The sequence below is a fragment of the Phyllosticta citriasiana genome (genome assembly GCF_038021145.1).
Source record: "Phyllosticta citriasiana strain CBS 120426 chromosome Unknown IWZ02scaffold_1, whole genome shotgun sequence".
NCBI lineage: Eukaryota > Fungi > Ascomycota > Dothideomycetes > Botryosphaeriales > Phyllostictaceae > Phyllosticta > Phyllosticta citriasiana.
In genome coordinates, this window is record NW_027117278.1 from 114,489 (window position 1) to 130,195 (window position 15,707).

The 15,707-nt window shown below is 56.5% G+C and overlaps 5 protein-coding genes across 5 annotated transcripts; 4 read left to right on the forward strand and 1 right to left on the reverse strand.

The window, feature by feature from the left end:
* Nucleotides 1-294: 294 nt before the first annotated feature.
* Nucleotides 295-4,223, reverse strand: IWZ02DRAFT_438154 (armadillo-type protein). The gene is made up of 6 exons (XM_066766704.1): nucleotides 3,972-4,223; nucleotides 3,522-3,622; nucleotides 2,567-3,473; nucleotides 1,764-2,516; nucleotides 1,296-1,719; nucleotides 295-1,246 (listed from the first exon to the last, which is right to left on the reverse strand). Exons 1-6 carry the CDS (start codon nucleotides 4,134-4,136, stop codon nucleotides 468-470), a joined length of 3,129 nt encoding a protein of 1,042 aa, XP_066626704.1. The 5' UTR covers nucleotides 4,137-4,223; the 3' UTR covers nucleotides 295-467.
* Nucleotides 4,224-4,375: 152 nt separating this feature from the next.
* Nucleotides 4,376-5,321, forward strand: IWZ02DRAFT_369829 (Dihydroneopterin aldolase-domain-containing protein; the record flags this gene model as incomplete). The annotated part of the gene is made up of 2 exons (XM_066764462.1): nucleotides 4,376-5,053; nucleotides 5,103-5,321. 2 exons carry the CDS (start codon nucleotides 4,376-4,378, stop codon nucleotides 5,319-5,321), a joined length of 897 nt encoding a protein of 298 aa, XP_066626705.1.
* Nucleotides 5,322-7,337: 2,016 nt separating this feature from the next.
* On the forward strand, nucleotides 7,338-8,897 carry IWZ02DRAFT_428826 (UTP-glucose-1-phosphate uridylyltransferase; the record flags this gene model as incomplete). Its single annotated transcript, XM_066765943.1, has 2 exons — nucleotides 7,338-7,475; nucleotides 7,530-8,897. 2 exons carry the CDS (start codon nucleotides 7,338-7,340, stop codon nucleotides 8,895-8,897), a joined length of 1,506 nt encoding a protein of 501 aa, XP_066626706.1.
* A 684-nt stretch (nucleotides 8,898-9,581) lies between these two features.
* On the forward strand, nucleotides 9,582-10,414 carry IWZ02DRAFT_369228 (uncharacterized protein; the record flags this gene model as incomplete). The annotated part of the gene is made up of 2 exons (XM_066764416.1): nucleotides 9,582-9,716; nucleotides 9,782-10,414. Coding segments are annotated over 2 exons (768 nt in total), but the record flags the coding sequence as incomplete, so codon positions are not given.
* A 1,222-nt stretch (nucleotides 10,415-11,636) lies between these two features.
* On the forward strand, nucleotides 11,637-12,944 carry IWZ02DRAFT_954 (uncharacterized protein). The gene is made up of 2 exons (XM_066771469.1): nucleotides 11,637-12,252; nucleotides 12,378-12,944. Exons 1-2 carry the CDS (start codon nucleotides 11,865-11,867, stop codon nucleotides 12,755-12,757), a joined length of 768 nt encoding a protein of 255 aa, XP_066626708.1. The 5' UTR covers nucleotides 11,637-11,864; the 3' UTR covers nucleotides 12,758-12,944.
* Nucleotides 12,945-15,707: the final 2,763 nt, after the last annotated feature.

The window sequence follows — 15,707 nt, forward strand, 5'->3', positions numbered from 1 at the left end:
AAAGTCGAATCCATGGGTGAACTATTGCGGTCAATTTTGGAGTGGTTGGTGTTGAGTTGGTTCAGTACCAGAGTTGTATCCCCAAGGGCCCCATCAAACCCACGGCCACGAGCCCTGGGCCAAAGTTGAATCAGGGCAGGCACACACGACACTCACAAGGAAAGTACATGTAGACGAGGCGTACCTGCACGCCCTGAAAGACAACTGATGCAATATCTGTCAGGATAGACAGACGGCATGCAACCCCCCTTTCACGAAATCTTAGTCGACCACGAATCTCCCTCTGTGGAAACCTGACAGGTATTTGATTGCATTCATGAGACTGCCTATCGACCCATCTATCTAAGGTAGCCACTCCCCACGCTGCTCATTCGCTGCTCACCAAAAACGAGCTATCCAGCCGCTCGCAACACAACTCAACCCCATCCGTGCCCTTCAACCCAGAGCATGCAGGCAGACGGGCCCTCTTACATGAGGCCCAGCCTGCCAAAAGCCGCCACAACATCATTATCCACATTAACGAGCCACTCATCTCTAAACCTATCCCCGCCGCCGCAGCCCTGGACAACGCGCTGCAGCGTCTCGCGGACGCACACGACAAGATTAACCCGATGCACGGGATCCGAGTACACCAAGTCGCGTCTCCTAGCATCGTCAGGGGCCTCGGGGGAGGTGAGCTGCGGGGGCTCCTGCTCCCAGACGAGGCAGTCGACGGACTTATCCTCGTTGCCCTCGGTCAGCTCGACGTACAAGTCCGTCCACAGAGTCATGAGGTCCTGCAGGCGAATCAGGATCCAGTCGGCGTGCGTGTCCAGCAGCGACGTGAGCGCGAGACACATGAGCTTCTTGTTCGTCGGGCTCGCCACGTTGTCGAAGTGGTCGAACCACTCTGTCAGTAGCCAGCCCATGCGCTGCGGCAGCGGCTCCTCTGGTCGAATGCTCGACAGCGCGCCCAGTAGGATGCGCGGCGACGCCAGCGCGAGGCGTGCGAGCACCGAAAAGTAGTCCGTCTCGACGATGCCGTCGACGGCCGAGGCGCGCGCGTTGGGTCCCGTCGTCTGGTGCGCTTCCCACGCCCCTTTGAGTCCGTCAACTAGCTTTGATAGCAGGCCCGAGCGCAGTATGTCGCTGGTCAGGACTTCGACTGCGGCTTCGCCGCCAAGGAGTTGCGCGGTGCGCACGAATGTTTCGACGATGTGGGTGACGAGGCCATTGGCTTCGGGTCGGAGGGAGCCGAGGAGGGAGGCTGCGGCACGTCAGTTTTGGGTAGTTTGGCCATAAGGGTGTATGCTTACAGAGTGACTTGAGCACCGAGGTGCGCATGTCATCGGAGCACATTTCTGCTGGCGCAAGCAAGAGATATGTCTCTGCAATCTCGAGCGTCTTGCGGAGGCTGTCGGTGCCGAGTTCGAGGGACGGAATAAGGTACTGGGCCAGAGAAAGAACGTCTCGGGATGCCGAGGCTGGAGTCTGGACGAGAACGGCATGCCACAGGTCGAGAGCGTCTTCAAGAAGGTACACCTGCGTGTCCGATCCGGGTTCAAGGGTGTTGCGGATGATGGGAATAACCATGGAGTGGTAGGGAATAGACTCGGCCTTCATGGCATTGATCAAGCGGGCAAAGATGGTGAGGATGGCTTGCTTCATCAGGTGCTGCTCTCCCGACTGATCCCACAGCGGCGGCAGCAAACTGACGATGCTGTTTGCATAGGGTGTAATCTACCAGTGTTAGAGCAAACGTTGTGGAAAGAGACAGGACGTACATGGTGTTCAAGCCTCTCGACAATGACACTGATGGTATTCAGCAGTGCCATCTTGGTCTCGGTGAGCTCGACTTCCCCGATCAAAGCCATCAAATGGCCCAGAGTGTCAGGAGCATGGGGAAGGAATGCTTCGATGCTGAATTCCCAGTCGTCGGCAATGTTCTTAAGTTGGCGCCCAGCAGTGACTCTAACAACGTGGTCGTTCAGTGGATCATTCTTGTTGAGCAAGTGCTGGAATATTTGGTAAACAAGCGGTTTGCTTTCCTCAGACACTTTGATTGTGATCCACTGCCCAAGCAAAATTGCAATGCGCCGGCGCAAAACACTGTAGCCGGGCTTCTGCTTTTGCACCTCCTGGACCAGAGTCGAACGGATGAAGGAGTCAAAGTCCAGCTGGTGATGAAGGACAGGTGCCGCCAGTCCAACGGCAGTGTAGACAGAATCCTTGAAGAGAATATTCTCATTGTCAGGGGAAGCGACCGAGTAAAATACTCCGAGCAGAGGCTGGACTAGAAGATCTTTGAAGTTGATGGCCAGGTCAAGGAAGAGTTTCTCGGCGCAGGAACGGACAGAAAACTCAAAGTCGTCGCCCTCCATGTCCTCGCGCCTCTCCCACTCATCCGGCTCTTCCTCCCACTGCCGAAGATCGCTGCGGCGGAAAACAAAGTAGCGGGTGACGACAGTCTCCATCATCTCCTTGACAAAGTCTTCGCCCAGGAGCTGCTGCTTGACTATCTCCTTGGCTTGCGCTTGCTGCAAACAGTCAGTACTCTGTAAGGGGAGGGAGACGTAGAGAAACCAACCTCTTGCTTTTCCTGGTCATGGCGGTATTTAAAAGTCTGAGTGGGGTTGAAAACCATCTTCAGACAGGCGCGGATCAATAACAAACCCTTCAAGCTGAGCCTCTCCAGGATCGACTTTTCCTCATCATCTGCGTCGCCTTCGGTTCCAATTTGGGCGTCTCCAGATGGAGTTTTGGCACCAAACGCCTCGCCAAATTGCAGTACCAAGCCCCAATACGCCTTTGTCATGTCCATGGAGTCTGGAAGTAGTACAAAAGCAGCAGGATGCGCCTTTGCAGTCTCCAAATGGAGCTTGGACAGTTGCATGAGGTGCTTCTCCACGAGATCTCGCACGGGTTGTGTTAAGGGGTTTGGTTCTTGCGTGACCAAGGCGAGAAACTGACCCAGCTGGTCGCGAACGACGACCCAAAACTCCTGGACATCCTTCTCGCGGTTGGGAAAGTCAAAGCCAGCTACCAGAATGCGACGCAGAATCTTTATTGCGATCAGACTCTGCTCAATGTTTTCGAGCGCGCCGCCTTCGTCGTCACCTCCTTGTTGAAGGAAGCTTTGCCATTGCTGGACCTTGTCGACGTAGATGTGGCCAAGGGTGCGGAATATCTCTGGCGCTATCGACTGGAGATTTGAACGCATTCGGATTGTGCGACCTGTGGCGAGTTCCTTGATGACGTGGAGGAGGACAAGAAGGATGCGGTGCAAGTAGAGGGGGCTCGCGCCGGGAGCAACGGAGTTTCGCAACAGGTTCAGCAGCTCGTTGACCACGTCAGGCCAGTCGTTGGGAAACTCGAATCTGACAATCTTGGAAATGACCAAGGCATTTTGCAGGGCAAGTCGTTGGTCGGCTTCGTTGGCAGCGCTCTCAAGAAGTCTTGAGCGAATAACGGTCTTGTCTTCTTTGCTCACAGCACTATTTTCGATTTAGCGACTTGACGGTGTAGGTGGACAAGGTGCGTACTTGGTGGCAGTCTTGCGCCAATACTTGTCTATGCCATTCTTGAGCTGGATGATTGCAAGGTAGCGGACTTCAAAAGGAAGAGATCGGTCGATGAAAACTGTCTAACACGCATCTTAGTGAATGAACCTTTGAGAGAAAAGACTTTTCATTATTGTCGACATGGCCGATTTTGTGCGAGTTTTGTAACCCAGGGCTTCTTGGTAGTGGGAGCATGGGCGTCGCACTTTGATTTTTTCCGGTGGTTGCACATGGTACGAGTCCCTTCATGATCTGTTGAAAGCAAACGCATGTGGCTAATGAAGATTTGTCAAGCATCGGTGCAATGCAAAAGGCGCCTTGAGCCAATCGACCTCACCCTCCAAGCTGCAGGGAGAGCATGGAAGAGGCCCAGGGGTTACTCGACACGTGGAAAATTGGCACAGAGCCAGAAATCAGGGAAGCTTGACCTACCTGAAGCAAAGGGAAGAAGCCTCCCTTCTTCTCCCACTGCTGCAGCTGCTTGGTGCCCGTCTGGATTTGGTGAGAATCGCTGGAGGCGGCGGAGCGAAGCACGTGGAAGAGGATGTTTTCGGTGAGCGGGTTTGCTTCAGCAGGAAGCTCGACGCTGCCTTGCATGGTGGGCGACTAGCTCAGAGCGACATGGGTGGATTCAATTATCGACTGCGGAATGTATTGGTGATGCAGCTGGAGGTACAGTACAGGTCAAGAAGTGGACAAGCATAAGGCAGAACCCAAGTCGCGACTCACGCGTCGGCAACTAGCTCCTCTGGGGCTAGCGTGTTGATGATGTAATGCCGGCGGAGCAAAGTCGGCGGGAAATTCGACACCAAAACAACAACGTCTACCCGGACGGCATGGACGATGAGCGCTTCATACACGGCCCCAATCTTGGTGCGCCAGACTTCATCACCGAGCTCGATGCTCAAGCTCTCTGGCCCCATGCCGCTGACAAGGTGGCCGTCCGCAACCTGAGCTTGGTTGCCAACGCGGGCTTCGATATCTGGGGCAGAAAAAAGGAGCAGCCATTGCAGATATCAGTCACTTTGGCCATCAGGGCGCCGTTCAAGACTGCCGCCAGTAGCGACAAGGTTGATTCCAGCACCGTTCACTACGGAACCCTCAGCAAGAATATTCTACACGCCGTTTCGAGCGCATCGAGCAAGAATTGGCTGGATGAGTGGACGCTTGGCTCAGTCATTAGTGCTGCCATCCTTGAAACGGCAGCCGAGAAGAACAAGACGTTGGAAGCCAGTGCCATTGAAGTTCACTTTCCCAAGGGCAGCACGCTGGGTGCTGGGGCCGGCGTGAGCTGGAAAATCTTCTACCGCTCGCCGGAGCAGGTCGACGACAAGAGGATCATTGACAAAGTCGCGCCCTGCCTGCACCTGCGCGACGTCCGCGTTCCGACGTTGATTGGGGTCAACAGCAACGAGCGTGAAAAGAAGCAGGTGGTCGTGCTCAATGTTTGGGTAGACAACTTTGCGTTTGACCTCCTCGAGGGATACTACGACATGGAGTCATGGCTCGTGGAGGTGAGACTGCGCATCCTGATTTGATGAAGAATTGCTCACCATGGCGCAGCTTATGGAGAAGAGCTCTTTCGAGACCCTGGAAGCGTTGGCGGAGCAGCTGGCTATGAAATGTCTCTCTGGATTTGAGGTACCCCTGCCAAACCCTCAAGAAGGATATCCGAGCGTTCGCATTCGTTTGGAGAAGCCTTCAGCTGTGTCTTTGGCGGATGCTCCCATGATTGAAATTTCCAGGGTTTGGGGATATTGGGCAACGGCCGCATCCCAGTAGGGCTTGTGGGCGAGGGACCCCAATCTTTGTTTTTTCTTTTTCTTTTTTTTTTCTTTTCTTCTTGTTCGATATATTCCATGAAAAAGGATTGAATTTCTAGATCCTTTTGTGCGAAATAGGGAGCAATTACGACCAAGACAGTGGCACATTTGTGGGCGTGAGCAAGCGAAGCCACCATGGCAAACGGTATCCCAAAATGGAGGCGAGGCGACGAAAAGGGCGACAAGGCCGGTTTCTAGGGCAGCGGGCGGCAGCAGGCATCCAGGCATTCAGGTCGTGTCTGCATGGGTGTGTGGTCGCAGGTACATAAATGGCCGACGACGCGCACGACATCAGCTGGTGGTCGAGTCGGGCGGAAGCGTAAGATGGCGATCTCCCGCGCATCAGACTTGACACCCCCACGTGTGAGAGCCGCAGCGAATAATGGGCGCTGCGTCTCGGTCCAACAATTTCGGGGTGCACGGCGGCTTGCATGTCGACGAGAAACGTCTACTTGCGACGAGCATCCCAGCCATTAGGACAGGGGGCCATGGGCTGCGATCAGCGGTTTGCCGCCGCCGCCGACGCGCGCTCGAATTGCCAGAGAGAGGGAATCCGATGGCGGTCAGTCAGGTAGCCTGACGGTAGCGTGGTCAAGTGGCGGCACAAGGAACCGTTGACAGCCACCTACCAGGTGGGATGCAGGCGGCGTCATGATTCTGCGCTCAACAAAGCCTCCCGCCAGCCATGCTGTAACTGCTGTACTGTGAAAAAGTGACTGCGGGATCCCGAGCAGTGTTGCGGTCGGTAATTGGCAGTGGTGGAGCATTCGGCGCGTGGATGGAGGCCGCACGCCATAATTAGCGTTCCCTGCTCGTGTGGGTGGGTTCAATGGGCGGTCGACGAGACGATGCACCTGAATTCTGGCACTCAATGGTTTGGCACTTGGGCGACAACCGGCCACCACTTTCGCTCCTGCCTGCCTGCCTCATGGTGTCCAGGCCGCCGCTCGCCCTGGAGCTTTGGCCACCTGCGGAGCTCTCCCCCTCTACCCACCACGTACATGTTAAGGCCCTCTGCCATCTTCCCTCTTCTCCCTCTCCCTCTCCTCCACACACCCTCCTCTCCTCACACATCACTCCCGTCCCAACCCATCTTCCCAAGAGACCGACGTCCAACTCCTCGGCTCGGCCTCACTGACTCCAGCACCACTCGCTCAATGTAAGGCCCCGCCTTGGCTCCTCTTGACCATTCCAAACCACCCCCTTACTGACTTTTCTGCCCCTCGGTCTGCAGTTCACTTCGTTGCATCACACCTTCATCACCATGGCCTCGCGCATCATTCCCGATCGCCTCAAGCCTTCCACCTCCGACGGTGACGCCGACGGTTTCTCCAGGCACCATGGCAAGACCCAGTCTCACATGGTAAGTCAACTTTTTCCCCTTTGCCTTGTCGCAAGCCAGCAGCATGCCATCCGACTCTCGTGCACACAATGTTGCCTTCCGTGCGCCGCCGACGCCGTGGGACTTGCATTGGCCGCTCGAAACCGATCGAAACTTTCGCAAACGGGCTCGCCTCCGAGTAAACAACTACCGCCTCACCCACCCCACTCCTCGACCGCCGCCCCTCAACACTATCGTCGATCATGACAGCACGAGCCATCAACACATGCAACACCGCCTTGCACCTTGTCCACCGCCACCCCGCGTGGGCTGCCATGCGGCTTGGACCAAGAACACGCACCATGGGAGCAACAGTTGAAAACACCCAATGGCGGCCTTCGGCCATGGCAGGTCGACGTAGCAAGACGGATCATCGTCACCATACCGTCTGACGACACCATTTTCGGCACGGGACCAGTTGTTTGGCCCCACATTCTACGTGGAAACCTGTAACAGCCCCTTGACCCTGGTGGTGCTTCAGTCCCGCCCACCGGCCCGTCTCATGCTCTCGCCGCCCAATGTGGCTGCCACCTCAAATACTGACAATCGGCTCTGGACCTTACCTCGCAAGCTCGTGGCACGCTGCTGGCTATCATGTCAGAAATTCACATCAGTGGCAATACTAATGGTGATCAGGCTTTCGAGAACACCTCTACCTCTGTCGCCGCTTCTCAGATGCGCAATGCGCTGAACCAGCTCGTCGACACCGTCCAGGACCCTGCTGAGAAGCAGGTAAGCACGCTTCACTTCATATACGATGGATCCACATATCAATGACCAAATCAGAGGTTCGAGACGGAAATGGACAACTTTTTCGCCCTGTTCCGTCGTTACTTGAACGACAAGGCCAAGGGCAACGCCATTGAGTGGTCCCGCATCGCTCCTCCTAAGCCCGAGCAGGTCGTCGACTACCACGACCTCGCCGACACCCAGTCCCAGGAGTACCTGAAGAAGCTTGCCGTCGTCAAGCTCAACGGTGGTCTGGGTACCTCCATGGGTTGCGTTGGTCCCAAGTCCGTCATCGAGGTCCGCGACGGCATGTCCTTCCTTGATTTGTCGGTCCGTCAAATCGAGTACCTCAACCGCACCTACGATGTCAACGTTCCTTTCGTCCTCATGAACTCGTTCAACACGGACGCCGACACTGCCAACATCATCAAGAAGTACGAGGGCCACAACATTGACATCATGACCTTCAACCAGTCCAAGTACCCCCGTGTGCTCAAGGACTCGCTTCTCCCCGCACCCAAGAGCGCTTCGTCGCAGATTTCCGACTGGTACCCTCCCGGTCACGGCGACGTTTTCGAGTCCATGTACAACTCTGGCATCCTCGACAAGCTCATTGACCGCGGCATTGAGTACATCTTCCTCTCCAACGCCGACAACCTTGGCGCCGTCGTCGACCTCCGCATTCTCCAGCACATGACCGACACCAAGTCGGAGTACATCATGGAGTTGACGGACAAGACCAAGGCCGATGTCAAGGGTGGTACCATCATCGACTACGAGGGCTCGGTCCGTCTTCTTGAAATCGCTCAAGTCCCCAAGGAGCACGTCAACGAGTTCAAGTCGATCAAGAAGTTCAAGTACTTCAACACCAACAACATCTGGCTCAGCCTCAAGGCCATCAAGCGTGTTGTTGAGAACAACGAGCTCGCCATGGAGATCATTCCCAACGAGAAGAGCATCCCGGCGGACAAGAAGGGCGAGGCCGACCTGTCGGTCATCCAGCTCGAGACGGCCGTTGGTGCTGCCATCCGCCACTTCAACAACGCCCACGGTGTCAACGTGCCCCGCAGGCGTTTCCTGCCCGTCAAGACTTGCTCCGACCTCATGCTCGTCAAGTCTGACCTCTACACCCTGCAGCACGGCCAGCTCGTCATGGACCCTAACCGCTTCGGCCCTGCTCCCCTCATCAAGCTCGGCTCCGACTTCAAGAAGGTCTCGAGTTTCCAGTCGCGCATTCCTTCGATCCCCAAGATCCGCGAGCTGGACCACCTCACAATCACCGGGGCGGTCAACATTGGCCGCGGTGTCACGCTCAAGGGCACGGTCATCATTGTGGCCACCGAGGGCCAGACGATCGACATTCCTCCGGGATCGATCCTGGAGAACGTCGTCGTGCAGGGCAGCCTGAGGCTGCTTGAGCACTAAGGGGTGCGCGAGGCGAGAATGGCGGGGAAGCAGGGTGGAGGATGAGGCGGTGACCAAACACATGTTACAATAGTCAAGGAAGACGGTAGATGCATGGAATGAGCGAGCTACAGGTCTGCAAGACAGGGTGGGGGACATGGAACGGCGCAGCCAGTGCCATGTAATAGAAGGAACAATGGAAGATGATTGGGCGATTCTCATGCGGTGCAATGCAGCACCACGGTCTCTAACAGGGACGATTATGTGAGTTGCGGCAGTGATGTCAGCGGTAGAGGTACGAACAGGGAGAAACGGGGTCGGGGCGACGCTGAGGCTGAGTTGGCGGGAGAGGCGATCGGTGATGGTAGGGGATCAGAGTATATCGAGGGTTGTTTCAGCTTCAGACTCGTCAGGCTGGGGTCAGTAAGGAAGCGAGTTGGTTGTGCGAGGCGTCGAGCTTGGTTTGGTTTGCCTGATTGCTGATCACCCGAACCAACCACCACCGCCCAAGTCGACTCGCTCACCTACCTCTGCCAACCCGCGCCGCCGCCGCTGCTCTGCTCTGCTCTGCTGCCACAGTCTGCCCGTCCTCTGCCCCCTTCTCCTCTCCTCTCCTCTCCACCTCCTCCTCTCCTCTCCAGAATCACCTCTGGCCCTCTGGCCTCCCTGCATGCTGCCAGCCGTCGCATCACCGCCCGAGCCGGCATGGCAGAGACGACTGGCACCGCGAAGCCCGAATCGCCCTCCTCCGACCCGCACCAGTTCTGGGGCTATCTCTTCAAGCCCAACAAGTGCGGCACCGACCTGCTCAACCGCCTGCTGGCCGGCATCGCCAACTACGTGGTACGCTCCGCTCTCGTCCTCGCATCACCACCGTCTCCACTGACCTCCGCTTCCCCACACAGGCGTCCAACTTCGGCCCCGCCGAGGACTGCACAGACATCACCCCCACACAACTCGCCGCTTTCTACAAGGCTGTCGGCGGCGACTACGACATCCTCTTCCTCGACACCCCCTCGTCCTCCATCGGCTTCATATACAAGTCTCTCGGATGTCTGCATTCGCTCCAGCCCGCCCCGGACTTGGACGGCTACGCCATACCCTCTATACCCGCGCTGAAGCCGAAGGGATTCGTGACATGGCAGACCATCCAGCTGCTGCTCGGTCCAGACGAGCACGTTCCGTTCATGCAGAAAGCCGTCGCCCAGTTTGACATTGTCGACCCGGCCACGTCCAAGATCTTTCCCAAGCAGCTGCCAAAGGACGCCTTTCCGGAGAAGCCCGATGATGACATGCTCACATGGTACGAGAACGTGTCCAAGCGTCTGCGCCAGGAAGCCGAAAAGGCTGCCAAAGCCGTTGAGCCACCCAAGCCTGGCGTTGCTAGCCCGCGCATCGAAATCGTCGACAGTGACGGCTCTGAAGAGTTTTCCCCAGAAGACCGCACTCATGCCGCCGCCGCCGCATACTTTCGCAACCCTCTCTACCGCAATCGCGAGGGCCGTCCTACCATCATCCGTCGCTACACACGCGTTCCCGACTACAAGACGCGGACGCCGCGCGAGATTGTGCAGGACCGCGGCCGTGTCGTCGCTAACACCTTGAGCAAGCACTTTTGGACGCCCTGGGGAAAGAGGGAGGAACCGCGCCGGAGAAGCCCAGTGACCCACCGTCGCAGCAGCTCGCCCTTTTCCGAGGACGCAGCCGCGGATTTCGACGACGAAGGTGATGATCTGGATCCCACGCCTACTCCTCATCGCCATGCGCACCTCCATCCACACCACGGCGGTCACTCGCGTCAGCCGTCGAGCCCCCCGCCTCCAAAGCAACCACCACGCCCACGTCCACAGGCTTACAGACGCGCCAGCAGCCGTTCTGCACGCAGCCTGCCGTCTTCCGAGTCTGAGGATGATGGTCCACAGATGGCGTACGCGCGCCCTCGTCCGACGCGTACACATTCGCAAGCCTACAACCCAAACATCCCTCTACGTCATCGTCGATCGCATTCGCCCCCAGGCTCGCCCCGAGAATATTTTCCGCCATTCCACGAGTACACACAACACGCGCAGCATAGCAGGCGTCACAGCGACAAAGAAAAGCAAAGTTCGACCCATCATCACACGTCAAAAGTTCACAGCCCTCATAGACACGCCACTTCTGATCCATCGCGGCCACCAAAAGATGTGAGGGAGAGATATGTCGAACGCGACTGGACCCACGAGGCTCAGAACTCCCCCAAACGAGATCGCGAGCTGGCTGATTCTCCCATGGCTGCCTCCGCGCGTCCCAGTCCTCGCGAGTCTTACATGCCAGCTCCCTCAAATGTTCCCTTGGCCACCAACAGTGCACCGCCAACTCCCCCTCCCATCAAGACCTTTTCCGGTACCAATCTCAGCGAGCTCGCTGGCGTTGGTCATGGCCCCGGTCAGCGCACTTCTGGCCATGGCGCCCACCGCCGTAATCAAACCCACGCCCCCGGCGCATCCATGATGACGCCGCATAATTCCTCATCCAGTTCAGGCCAGCTGCCTCCAGGTTTCCGCCCAACCAACGGACCCCTGTTTGCCACACAAGTTGCGCACATGCACCCTACCGCGCCCATTGGGCCAGCAGCTGCGGGCAACGCACAGCCAGGCGTCGACCCTCGCGTACCGGCTTCTGCTAACGCCCCTATGCCTCAGGGATACTACAGCCCGCACGCTCAAGGAGCGCAGTCCCATGGCGGAGCGCGGCGGCCCAGCTACCCGCCTCGCAGCGAGCGCAACACTACGGCCGGACTGCCACCCAGTCGCGGCCATAGTCTGCGATACGCAGGCCCAGGCGGTGGCAGTCCGTGGGGCAGCCGCAACAGCAGCCTTGAGCGCGGCGGAGGCGGCCGCGAACGAGAACGCGAGCGCGAGCGCGATCGGCTGGCGGCGGCGGCGGCGGCGGCAGCAGCAGCAGCAGCACAGCCGCACCGGTACGTCCCGCCGGGCGTGGCGGTAGGAGATGGCGGTGGCGGAGGAGTCAGGCGATATGCCGGGGATGCGTGGTATTGAGTGCCTGCCTCTTTCCTCTTTTGCGTTTACGTTTGATGTGGTTGTGGATGTTTGGTGGATCTCTCTTCTCTCTGCGAAGCACTTCACTCTTGCTGTTGTCGTCGCTGTTTCGGGCATGTCGGTGTCGTGTCATCCACGTCTGTCATACTCTGAGATATTGAGCCATTTATCTTATTTCCTCACTCAACCACTTCTCCGAGCTCCTTCACAGCCCTTCGGTCTCTCTCGTTTCGATCCTCTTGGTAAAAAGTGCTGGTCTCCACTTACTCATCTGTCTTGCAATGGGAGTCCCACATGTATCAGCCTCCCATCTCTCGCCATGACTTGTCCTTCTCCATGTTTGTCCTAAAGCCCAACCCAGCCCACATCTAACTGAACCATCATCCTTGTGGACCAACCTGTCTCCCTAACCATGTCCTCTACTTCCTCTTCTGCTAACGCGCCAACCCTTTTTCTCCCGCAGTTCTAAACCGCGCGAATATCCTCCATCGCAACCACAGCCGCCACTCCACCGCTTTCCCACCGCTCCACCAAACGTCAGCGCCGGCGCGACGGCTGCGGCTGAGGCTGCGGCTCCTACGCCTCGCTTCCGCGCTGCCGCCGGGTCGGATGAGTCAGAATCGGCATCGGCGTCTGCGTCTGCGTCTCGCCCCGTTCTCCTTGTTCAAGATTACTACCTCACGTCTGGCACTGCTGTTTCACGGAGGACAGCGGGAGAGGTGCGGATGGAAGGGTCTTCTCGTCATTGGCACTTTGACCGACGACGACGAGGGAGAGGCGGGCGTTAGGGGCGGGGGCGGGGTTGGGAGAAGGAGAGTGGTGGTGGATGATGATGAGGGATAGGGGGTGAGTAGGGGAGTTGGAGGAGAGCGGAGAGGAGAAGGATGGGTATGTCGGTGAGCGCCTTGTCGGAATTGAATTGAATTGATGTCATGGGCCGGGCGTGTAAGATGAGATGGATACATCGTCTTCGCGCGCTACTGATGGACAGATGATCAAATCGAATAGTGGACGGCTACCTGAGTGACGGCTCGTTTGTCACCACTGCTACCAACACTACTGTATGCTTGCTCCTTGTCATCGTCATCACCGCCATCATGATCGTCGTCAATATTACATTACGGCGGTACACAAATAACAACACCACCTCTCCACCTATGTTTCTATTTGTTAACGTGATCCCACTAAAATAAATAGAACAGAAAAGACAAAACAGCATGAGACGAAGGAAGCCAGTAATTATACTTCCATCACCCAAAGCCCAGAGCCACAGCAGCAGCAGCAGTAGCAGTAGAGAGTACGTGCGAAAGAGTCGTCGACGTACGCGCTTCAGTCGGCGCACGCGTTCTAGAGAGGTAAGGCAGAGGGGAGAGGAGGATTGGCGGTGTGCGGTAGGGTTTTCTAGGGGGGGCGGGGCTTGAGGAAGTCGTCACGGGCTAGGCTCTTCCTGACGTGCGTGTGCTGCTGATGTGGGATATAAGTGGATGTGTGATTAGGTGGGGCTTTCCTGTCCTTGCTGTTGTGGAAGCATTATTGAGTGCCGATGGCGAACATTGTGATTGGGAAGTGGTGTGTTTCTTTGTCCTTAGAGGAAGCTACTTTTCTACACAGGTGTAGATGAAAGGAAGGAAGGAAGGAAGGAAAGGAAGAACAAATGGTGGACGTTGAAGATCTCTGCAGGGCCACCGACAGTAGTGCTCTTCGCTCATCTTTGGGTTGAGCTGCTAGATGCCTGCCTGGTGTGTGTAGGCAGCGATGGAGCAGAGGTGGCCGGGGTTTTATACGTGAAAAGCACAAGAATGGAGGGGGGAGAAGGGCCGGGCGTAGACAAATGCTAAATGCTCGTTGTCACTGGTCTTGTGAGTGAGTCGTTCGGTGTCTTGCGGTCATCCCCCTGACCATATGCCCCTGACGCCTGGATCAGGAGCGAGGCAGGCGAGTCGACATGCGCATTTCACGTGCCCGTCTGTCCGTTTGTCTTCTGATGGCGTGACTGGTGGCTCGAGCTTCAAGTTAAGAGCTATATAAATCCTCTTCTCTTTTCTTTCGACTAGCTCATCGCTCCGGGGCAGTCGCAGCTGCTGAACTTCGCAGATGAAGCTCACCTATGCACTGTCGGCGAGACAACCGAATGGTCGACCATAGTTCTATAGTTACCGATAGTGTCTGCCCCTTCGTTTCTTCCCTTTCTCTCACGGCAAGTGATTCGAAATAGAGGCCGAATGTAATTCATGGGCTTCGTCGTAGAATGGTGCTGTCCGCCAACAAATCTTCTTCGCAAACAACACCGTCATTGTGAGAGAAAAAAGACACCTAGACATAAAAAGGCTTGAAGAGCGATTCGGAGTGCGGGGTAGAACGCAGAATGAGACCGCGAAGTCTAGAGGTTGTTTTGCCGTTGCTGATGCCTCCGACAGTGTTGAAGACTCAGAGCTGCCCAGCGCTGGTGTCGTGTATGAGGGAAAAGATTGTTGATGGAACGGAGAGGCTTTCATTCAACGAGACATGGCGCAGATGCCACTTACGCGTGCGACGTAAGTCTTGTGACTATCCCGCTACGTGTCAAGGCGGCGGGCATCACATGTGCTATCCTCTTTCTCTCTCTCCTGACACCATGACGGTCCGAGCCCGGCACCGAGAGATATTTAAGCGGCAACTCTTTCGCAGCTTCTTCCCAGACCCATCAACAGTGCCTGAGCTTCCCAGAAATCCAGCACTTACTCCGTCAAAAACTATCAAGGAGACTAACCAAAGTCGATTGCGTACCTACTGCTGGTGCCTGTTTGTCCGCTCCTTGTCTTGTCTTCTTCTTCTGGCAATGCCAGCGTAGGGGAAGAAGTGACAGACCGCAACTCAAGGGTCCCTTCACACAGTCGCAATGTCCATGAGCAACACCGCGTGATGAAGCAACTCAACATCAAGCAAAATAAGTGGCGATTCCACAAGGTGTGCAGCGCGAGAGGGAAGTCCGAGATGGAAATGGAGCACGGCTGGGACGCCCAATGACCGCTGCGGCCACAGTAGAACTATGATCACGTGGGCCCCGCCGGCATTGAGAAACTCCTCCGATTGATCTTCCAATCTGTCCAGCGCGCTGGAATGCAGATGAAAGAAGGGAGAAGAGAGAGAAAGGAGAGATTTTATACGCGAGAGCGAGAGCACGGAGGCCGCTTGCGCGTGCAACAAACCTCGTGACGACTTGTTCTGCATCTTTTGAATGGGAACGGCGTCGCATGTGCTACCTTCTGCTTCCTGCAGACTATTCAAGACCGCGACTCCATGTTTCGAGAGGTATGCATCGTCCAGACGGACAGCCGCAAGCCCTTGCAATGAAGCACTTTCAGGTTACTGGTGCTCTCTCTGCTATACTCACTCCTTGACTGCTCACGAGAGCGGCTGGTCGGTTGCGACGATGTTTTGTTTTCTGGGCGCCTTGGCCCAGTGAAGGTGTCACGGCGAGGACCGATGATGGTAGATGGTGGCGTAGAGAAGAGTGAATGATCTGTCCTGATTTGAGAGCGGTGGGAAGGGAGATGCAATCCTGTGTCTTCCCGCAGCGGCAACATAATAGATTCACCGTGGTCATTCAGCTTCTTCAGGCAGGAAGACCTGCTGCTATGTCTTAAGCCATGAAAAGCTGAGAGGCTTGCAGACCGGTTAGTGGGACAGGGTGGGGAGCCTCATATAGATGTCGGGGAAGGGCGCAGGGTCAGTTGCACAAAGTCCTTTCTCCTCGTGATTTCTCAGCCTTCGTGCTGTCGCCCGTGCTGTCGCCCGTGCTGCGCTTTTCCCG

Bases quoted from the DNA above. Each gene is read 5' to 3' on its own strand.
- IWZ02DRAFT_438154 (XM_066766704.1), bottom strand. From the start codon at position 4,136: ATGCAAGGCAGCGTCGAGCTTCCTGCTGAAGCAAACCCGCTCACCGAA. The intron at 2,517-2,566 runs GTTGGTTTCTCT...GACTGTTTGCAG, and splicing joins ATGACCAGGAAAAGCAAGAG to CAAGCGCAAGCCAAGGAGAT. The intron at 1,720-1,763 runs GTACGTCCTGTC...TAACACTGGTAG, and splicing joins TCGAGAGGCTTGAACACCAT to ATTACACCCTATGCAAACAG.
- IWZ02DRAFT_954 (XM_066771469.1), top strand. From the start codon at position 11,865: ATGGCGGTGGCGGAGGAGTCAGGCGATATGCCGGGGATGCGTGGTATT. The intron at 12,253-12,377 runs GTTTGTCCTAAA...TTTCTCCCGCAG, and splicing joins CATGACTTGTCCTTCTCCAT to TTCTAAACCGCGCGAATATC.